Here is a 9,343-nt window from a genome sequence, read left to right as displayed (position 1 = left end):
TTTATTTTTTGAAGAATTTTACCTCATGGTTTATTATATGATTATAATCATTTAGAATATCATTGCATCGTGATTTAACAGTAGCGATTGAATCACATTCAAACTATATAGTAACATCTCCAGTCTGCTACACTAAAGTATAGTTAGAAACACGTTATTCTGCCTCGAGTAAATTTGTCATACAAAAAAACAAACCTAATGCTTGGATTTAGATTGCTGATTTGACTTTTAGATTAGGAAAAACTACACGAACAATTTAATCTTAATAAAGAGTCAATAGCCTAACAAAAGTAATTCTAACAATGAAAAATGGTGTCCAATCCTACTCGTAGAATGATCAGGAGCGATCTTTTTTTAGATACTTAACAGGTTAGGTGTCCTCTGAACTATATTTTTTCTTCTTTTTAATTCGAAACTAACATTAGAAATAGATGTCCGAGCCGTGCACAGATCAGTCATCTGGTATCACAAACAACTCGCAATCACACAATGGTGACAATCGAGGATATGAAAAGACAGCTTTCGTAATGGTTAGACAGTACACGGGAAATACATTTTTGCTCTTCAAATGGATCCGAACGACTTCAAAGCGTTTTAGTTCAGATTTTTAATCGACATTTCCGACATCTTTCGATGAGACCTAGCAGTCTTCGCACTGGAGCTTGTCACGTTTAGACGTTTAGTGAGCCGTTTCATTTCGTCTTCGAGTCGGATTATGTGGTGTTGACTGTATTGAAAAGCAGTTTTCTCTTACATCAAACTTACCGACGAAAAAGTGTCATAAACTTATAAAGTTTACATCGTGAATAGGCTTAATGTAGACTTAGTCATTATACAAAGTAAAAAGGGATCCCAGCATCCTACAGGTCCATGTCGAACTGTTCCTGGTGCTCGTCGTACTTGGGTGGCGAGTTCTGGTTCTGTGACTTAGCTTTTGGTTTGCTACTGAGCGCCGCTTTCGGGCTGTTCCGTAAGATGTTGTGAGGCAGGTTACTCAAATTGGACGGAGGGGTCCGGGCAAGAGGGGAGTTTTTCAGATTCATCAAAAAGGCACGTTCGTAGACGATACGGGTACCTGAAATAGGGCGGAAAAAGAGACGGGAGAAAACAGATTAGATAAGGTATTCACTAACAAAAGTGTGTTTTAGTCCACCATTTTTTTCTCTCGAAACGGCATTATCTCTGGCTCGCGTGAAGAAATAAGCAGTACTAAACGAGGTCACAGCTGATTTGTTTGTGTTGCAAGTTTGAATCGATATGGTTCACATCATCATTTCCAGACCAGATTATTCTGGTTGTTTATGCTGGACTTTGGGGTGTAAACCGTTCACTGACCTCGAGTGCGATAATGTTCCTCGTCAGCGGGAAGCATATTCGAATTGGCATGATATTTTATTAGCGTAAATGATCGAAACCGTCAAGTCAAGTGGCCTTCGACGGTTCAAATCAATGACCCGTGGTGCAATCCGGAATGATAAGATAAAGTTGAAATTTGACTACTTTGATTATAGCATAGAATAACAGACATAACAATCCCCTTTTAAACGATTGTAACGCTCTGAGTGAGAATCTTCCATTCAGCACCCTTAAATTATATCCTTTTGCTGGGTAAACTGTCAAAGATTTTAATCCCTGTGGCTGAACCATTATCAAGTAAGGTAGGTTGTGTCGAACAAGGGAAAGTTAAATAATAATCGTTCAGAAGTTGAGTTAGAACAATATATTGTTACCTTTAGCAATGACGTAAGAAGAAAGATTTTTATTCTTCATTTAATTGCGCTTTAGATAGTCACTTGTCAACATTTGACGTGAGGGAAGGTTATGAATCGTATTATAGTATACCTTGCACTTTCGGATTGCAGTTTACAACCTAATTGGTTTATGTTCTAACAAGAGCACATGAAAAAATTGAATGAAGTGTGTTTACATCTCTGATCTTTTTACTCACGTAGTGAAATTGATACGCGAAAGTGACGGCAATCGGTCTGTTTTACGTCTCAGCCGTCTAAAATTAGCGCATTTAATGTTTTTTTTTTATATTTACATCATCGCCACTTTGATTGTATTGGTATCGCTGTAAATTGAACATCTCTCTGCCACCTATGTTGGTTGAATACGATATTTTTTGTGCAAATTACGATTGTTGTGTTTTTGGTTTAATTTCAATGGAAAATACTCCGTATCTTCTGTTTTAGTTAAAGTGACAATTGGTATAATCAACTCTTAGTATCAGCATCAGGTCATATTGCAATAGTGTCTGTTTCAAAACAATTCTAATTAACAGATCTGCTTTTTTACCAGATTTTCTGTATTTAGTAAAATTATACATAATTGGTAGTATTCCTAAGCTAGAAAATATATAAATGATTTTAGGATTTAATCGATTTAATGTAGGAATAAGAAGGTAAAAACGGATACGTTGTTTAAATTACGGATTCCATTAGTCAATTGTTGCATTGCTCGCAAATTGCACACAAACTGGGATTTGAGGTTATATTCTCGAAATATGCAATTTTTTTTTGTGTGGGTATTTCGCACCGCATAAAAAATCCTCACATTTTGTTTAGTTTGCGTAATATTTCACAACACGAAAAACTAGCTAGTGAGACTTGAAATATTCTGGTTGCAGTTGAAAACTGGAAAATGATTTTAAGCGAATGTTTCATTGATACTTATTTTGATTTAGCAGTTCTTTCGATTAGCTAAGTTCCTCTCTTTCGTACGGTATCCATAATCTTGTTGTTCTTAACATCTACACTTTCATATCTTCCTAAATTAAAAGATAAACACGCTTCGAGAGCGCGTTTAATGTAATCGTAAACACGCGTGTTTTTGTCCGCTTTTATCTGTATGGCCTTAGTCCATGGCGCACTTGAGCAGGCACACCTAAGCTCATATAGCTAGCAGTCACGGGCGCGATATTCGGTGATTTATTGACAGATACGCACATTCGTGTAGACTCCGGCTGGTCATCGATGAAATAAATATGTCGAGTATTTTGACGGTTACATAACAATGCGAAAGATAATACATTCCGTCCTTGGACCGCCAAAATAATTATCCAAAAAAAAGACTACTTAAGAATACCTACTGCTTATACATTTGGGAAGGGTTTTAAGTTGTATTGGCACTGTGAGAAAGTGACCAGAAGATATATTGTTTGTGGCACTAAAACTGGATTCGATCCGCTCTGCACACTACACATTCTTCTATTAAATTCTTCTCATAGATTGGTTAGTTCGACTGGTCTGTCTATGAGAGTGCCATCTCTATCACTTGTGTTCTGACAACTCGCAGTTTTAAGTAGCAGTTTGATCACTCGCACTTTGGAAGCGCGGAGTCCAGGTTAGTGGAAAGAGCGTAATATTTAGTATTATTTAGAGTGATTCGCAGTAACTCTGCCTAAGCTCGACTCCTACCTGTAGAGGACAAAGGATTATTCCGTAAGATATCAAGCTTGTTCTTAATGACCCACACTGCCAGTTCTAGTTTTTCGATCTGTATATTTCAATTCCTTGCTCACACTAGAGTACTATGACTCTACCCTAATAAACATCGTATGATTCAAGAGCCTAACAACCTGTTCAGGGTATCCAAACCATATGTGGAATCGTTGCACTATATGGGCTAAACTTCGTGTATAATTTTTTGTATTAGGGTAAACGTTTCATAATTTTCCAGACATACTTAACTCTAGCCAATTGAATGTCCTTAAAAGAATAAAATCCTTGCGACCGAAACCATCTTGTAATATTAATAGCTCAGAAAAATTGATTAGCGTTTGTTGATTAGGCAATGCATGAGACGTTTGTTTGGCAAAACAGTTGTAGGTTTTGTCAACAAGTTTGTTTTGCTTTACTCCTGCGAACAGAAAACATCTTTCGTTATTCCGATTCGTTTGATGTTGGATCGAATCAACGATTTCGTCGGACGTCGTGCCCACCGGAGTAACGTCAGAAGAAAGAGAAAACAAGAAATAATCAGCTGATCAGAAATATTTGCTATTTTATTGCATTGGTGATAGTTAATCCAGAATTGTAACTAAGCAGGTAATCTTATTTTTTTATTTGACAAGTCAAGTCGGTTAAATTCAGTAGCGTACCTGGTGGGTTATATCGAGCTACAGTTGAAAAGATTTTTTACACAACTCAAATGTTCGGAATGGAAATCTGCTCTCTGTGATACGTTTTGACTGACCTGTCACTTGTCATATGACAAGTAACCAGGGTCGAAACTATCTTCTGTTTTATGATCGATTAAGGGGTTACACCACTGTAGAAGTTAAAAAATCGATTTTTTATTTATTGGCCTAAAATGTGCTAATTTGGGTACTAGTTTAGATACATTGTCTAACTAGACACCCACATGGTGTTAGTTACTGACGAGATGAATTCGAAACACAAAAAAAGCAAAACCTGATATCACCTTTTAGAAAAGTTTAGTAAAATGCATTTTAACTTGAAATGACATTTGAAATCATATTTTATAAGTGGTAGTTTTTTTTTCTGCCATTTTATATGAAATTTAAGAACAACTTTTTACTGATAGTTTATCCACATTGCAATCACATTTAAAAAAATTCTTTTACTTTTAGATTTTGTTGACAAAAGCTACTTCATTTAAAACTTGTCTTTTTTTGCAATTTATTTTTTACATAAACTTTTGTTTTTGTGAAAAATATCACTACATTTTCTGTGCGTATTTTTTCGTGTAGATTTAATCCCCTGTAACTCTATTTCAGATAGTTCTGCTGCACAAAATACGGCAAATGAACAATTCTTTTGTAAAATGCTGAATCTAAAAACTTCTACACCTTTTTAAAAAATTGTTCTTGTGTCACAATGTTCCAGTTGCTAGAGGAAATCATGGAGAATCATAAAGTGAACACAACTGCAAAGTTTTGTTCGAATCGATGATGGTCTTATTTTATGACCGGCCACCTCCCCATACTGCTTATTTTGTGCCGCTCAAAATTATTTCATATTCTTGTCACTAGAACAAACAATAGTTTTGTGTTTGTGGCCTTAATTTGTTTTCTACTTAAAATTTTTTCGTGACTATTTCGTGTTTTTCTTTTCGTTGGTTTGTCTTCTGTAAAACTAATATTCGAGTTAGGTATGACTCTAAACATTTTCTCGTTATTTGTCGTTAAGGTATGCTTAAAACATATTTTAGGCACCTAATGAGTCTCCAAGTGGCCGGACGACCAAAGACTCCAAAAATCTCGAAAAACTTGCGAGTTGCAGGGCTACTTCTAATCGAATCTCTGTATCTACTAAAAATCTCCCTCCTTCCGTGCCACTTGTGGATTGCTCTCCCCTGCTGTGATCTGTGTTCGAGTCAGGCCGGTGCCGGTATTGATCAATGAACAACTTGGGACTACCAAATGTTGTACATTGAAGGATGATTTGTTACAACAAGGTATTATCATCTATTGATTTTCTGTGCAATTTCAACGAGTCTTGATAAAAATCGGAGTTTTTGCATAAACTGGTTGCACAAGCTAATGCTGAATATATTATAATACATTTGGCCGGTATCTTCTGTTCTTTCGGCTTTTATTTTCACTCGTTCAATTATAGTCTTGCTTTAGTAATGTTAATTGTATAGCACTCCTCAATAGAATGTGATCTGGAGAACGTGATTGCAACATAGTTTCAGAATCAGGAGACTGAGCCTATTTAAAATACAATAATTGAATGAAAAGGCAAACTAATTTAGCTGAATTAGTTTGTTTTATATGTTTCCATCAATATTTTGATACTCCCAAGCTTTATTCGGCGTTAGATGAAACATTCCCTGGCAGCACTGCTCCAATGAAAACCAATCAAACTATATATTTACAATCACAACAGTTTAGTAGTCCTAGTTATTGGTCTCGCAAATTTTTGGGAGCAAACATTGCATAAAACAAACCCTATAGCTATTTATAAACCTAGTTGTTTGTAAACATGTGCATGAATAAGTCAACTGCACTGTAGTCGCTTGGTTTTAGCATTCTTCAAGAAATTTCACAATTCAATTATATTAAATACTTCGTACTGCTAGAGGTAATATGTATAGTTGGAACAAATAACAATGGTTCATTTCTTTTTAAAGCTAGTTCAGCTATTCCCGAATAAGCAACAATGTAACTTTTTGTCATGTCTTAGTTTCTGTCAAATTATCGAAAATGAGGCCCCACCTCGAGACAACAACATATCCCGCTCTTATAAACAGCTTGCGTTTAATTATTTTAAACTATACGACGATGTCGATGAAAGAAAATCGTAGTAAACAATCAGTTATTTGGCTTATAAATTGCTAATTATCTCAAAGAATTACTCGTGTCGTTCACTGGAGCATTGGTTACATACAGAGACACACAACAAGTCAATAATCCCGTTCAATATACCTTGCACCTTGCGCCAACCGTAAATATCATCAACCTATGTATTTTCCGCTACTTTTTAATCTTTTGTGTCCCATCTGAACCAGTCCATACCAGCATTCTGTCCAGCATTTGTGCAATCGGAGGCCCGCAGCTCTTCGGCCAATAACGGAAACCTTTCATAACGATAACCTATACCAGTGCGGTCAATCTACGGCGCGACGAGTAGACCATGTTGGTGCAACAACATCGTGTGGCCACCGAACCTCTTTACTGCAAAGCTGACCAACCGGTTCCTGGCCTGGTTCGTAATTCTCACTGTGATCAATATTCAGCATAGCAGTTGTAAGAAAAGGAAGAAATCGTTTGAATGAATCGCTCCCTGTCCCGCGCTATCGTACACAGTGAGCTGCTCGTCCTCGAAGCGACAACTTTTCGCGAGGTCTTTGTCCGATCGGCTGAACCTTGTATTAAAACACAATAAATTATAAATTCTGTTCGATCGTCCCCCGCACCACGTTGAATCTGTTGGGCGTATTGTGGATCGAGAAATGGCACTGAAAATTTTCACCCACTTCGCCTCGAGCTGATTGCTTCCTCTATGTAGCGGAGTGTAAAACTCTCGAACGTCAAATTAGTGAATGTAGTAAAAATAGCCCTGTTCCCTTTTCTACTTCACAAACGATAGCATTACGAGATGAACACGTGTTTCCTAGCATATTTTTACGCCTGAGAAAATATCTCGGAAACAGTATTCACCACGGTGAGGATTCGAGCGTTATTTGCATAAATTTAAATTCACTGATCGGTAGACCTCACGCGTGTACAGCTTTACAATCTACAGGCTATTGCGTATTAACTTTCAGATAGGCTACAAGGACAAATCTTTTTTTTAATATCTTCTTCCCTTACTGTTTTTGCCACTTAAACACTTTGCCAGCACCGAGATAAATCACCGGGAATCGAATTTTTTTTTGCTTACCGGCAAACTGCGAACTTACCTCCTGGTGTGGTGGAGTACAGCGTGCCACCGGGAGTTGATGAGTACAGATCCGGAAGCTCTGATGCGTCGTGGATCAGAACGCGCTTCGACGGAATGGCCTGCATCTGGCTGCAGGCTTGACGTGCAATTGGTGATGCTGACATTGTGACTTCTCTTATCAGGTACTGTCCTTAGCAGATAATTTGTACTATTTTTGGCAATTCGTTTAAACTATACTATACGCTTTTAATACCGGGCTTTCGGCCAATCAATCGGAACCAACTAATACACTGGAGATCGTTTGACGACACTTGGCAGTATGCCACTATAGAACGGGCAAAGCTATAACGTGCTTTTAGGTGAATTTCCTCTACTTCATTCAGGTCACTTTCTCTGGGCGGCCTAAGAACGCTGTCGTAACGGTCTGAAATGCTGGCACCGACTGAAGATTCGGCGTGGTTCGCATCGCAATTTAAAGCCAAACAAAAACAACAACATCGTCGCGAGGGACTGCGCATTAGCGGTGCAGGCGGCGCGAGACAGGAAGGTATCAAGGGTGGCATGAAAGGATGGGTGGCTGCCCCGATTCTCTCGATCACAGCCGAACGTGTGTAGCCGTACATTGGTGGTGATTGGGGTGCTTATCTGACGGCGATATAAGCAATTGCAAGCGTAACATGGAAGTGTAAAATTTAGAGATAAACAAATATTCCAAGGAAAGTGATCGCCGAGTATGTCCTTCGAGAAAGTTGGCCGCCGTCGTTTTGCTGTCCGGGCCCTCTGGGCTGGAGCAACGCCTTCCCGGCTATTATCAACAATAATCAACACCAGCTAAATTTTATTAGTAGTGAATTTGTATACAGTTAAACCGGTCCACGAGTGCGACAGCCCGTTGTTTATCAATTCGGTCTCATTTATCGTAAACACATTTGACACTCACTGTTAGCTGGAAGAACGTGCCACAGTGCACACTGTTTTATCCCTGACGGCTGCCGTTCTGTGTTTTCGATGTGGTGGGCAAAATGTATAGACACCGCAGACCAGTCGAGCCGAGCTGTTGGTTAGTGAGAAGAGAAGAGACAACGGGTTGAATCATACGACTCGATGCCCGAGTCAAGTCGGGTTCGGGAGCAGAGGAGGAACAGCATTGTTTGCAAAGGCATAACATTTCCTGCGACGTAGTTTTTCGCTCGTTCCGCGAGCACGTAGGGTGAAGTGCCTATTTTCACCATACTAAGCAAGGTGCCTCACTAATTCGTTAATTTCTCGCTCTACAATCAATTGAATACGTAAAAATTGGCATCAACAGCTTTGCTTCGTTGTTAAGAACCAATATAATAACACAAATGCACTGAAAACAGTGAAATTCTCGTGTTTGAGCGCAACGAAAACTCGAATCGAGTGCCCCTATTGTTGCGCTACCATTTGACTCAATGCGTTGAACAAAGATGGCAGACACTGCTCTAACCAACGGCTTCAAATGGGTAGGGTGATAACAGAAACATGGCGCAAATGGGCTCATCACCCTATGTGTTCCATCGTACGCACACACGAATATGTAAAGACACGCGTCGAATTTATGTTGATGGAGAAACGGGCGGCCGGCGATTGTTGTCGGCACTGGAGGTGGGTGGGCTGGTTAAGCATTGCCGGCCGAAGCGGGGATGAGTGTGTATAGAAAAGGCAAGTAAAAGCAGAGAAGTTGTGCTTGAATGGCAGAACCGGGCGTTACTCGCATGTAGATACGGAAACATACGGTTTGGTTTACTGCAGCGGAATAGTGCTAGCATCAAAATCATATCAAATTCATGCATTGCTAATAATATACATATTGTATGATGCGTTTGCATATAATAACATGGACATTTATAACCGACCATGATCCTCCATCCAGTAGAATGGATACTGTATGGTCTAAAGATTCAGATTGAATTAATGGTGCTTAATGATGATGTTGTCCCGACTGTAAACAGATTTGTCTTATAACCTAT

At 38.8% G+C, this 9,343-nt stretch overlaps 1 protein-coding gene across 1 annotated transcript; it reads right to left on the bottom strand.

Moving 5' to 3' along the window:
- On the bottom strand, positions 1–7,817 carry LOC131681973 (eukaryotic translation initiation factor 4E-binding protein). Its single transcript, XM_058963096.1, has 2 exons — positions 7,372–7,817; positions 1–1,075 (listed from the first exon to the last, which is right to left on the bottom strand). Exons 1-2 carry the CDS (start codon positions 7,514–7,516, stop codon positions 861–863), a joined length of 360 nt encoding a protein of 119 aa, XP_058819079.1. The 5' UTR covers positions 7,517–7,817; the 3' UTR covers positions 1–860.
- Between the last annotated feature and the right edge of the window lie 1,526 nt (positions 7,818–9,343).

This window comes from Topomyia yanbarensis, chromosome 2 (assembly GCF_030247195.1).
Source record: "Topomyia yanbarensis strain Yona2022 chromosome 2, ASM3024719v1, whole genome shotgun sequence".
Taxonomy (NCBI): Eukaryota; Metazoa; Arthropoda; class Insecta; order Diptera; family Culicidae; genus Topomyia; species Topomyia yanbarensis.
This window is presented reverse-complemented; position numbering and strand designations above follow the sequence as displayed.

Coding starts and splice junctions, on each gene's coding strand:
- LOC131681973 (XM_058963096.1), bottom strand. CDS start 7,516: ATGTCAGCATCACCAATTGCACGTCAAGCCTGCAGCCAGATGCAGGCC. Junction 1,076..7,371: donor GTACTCCACCACACCAGGAG/GTAAGTTCGCAG, acceptor GCCCTATTTCAG/GTACCCGTATCGTCTACGAA.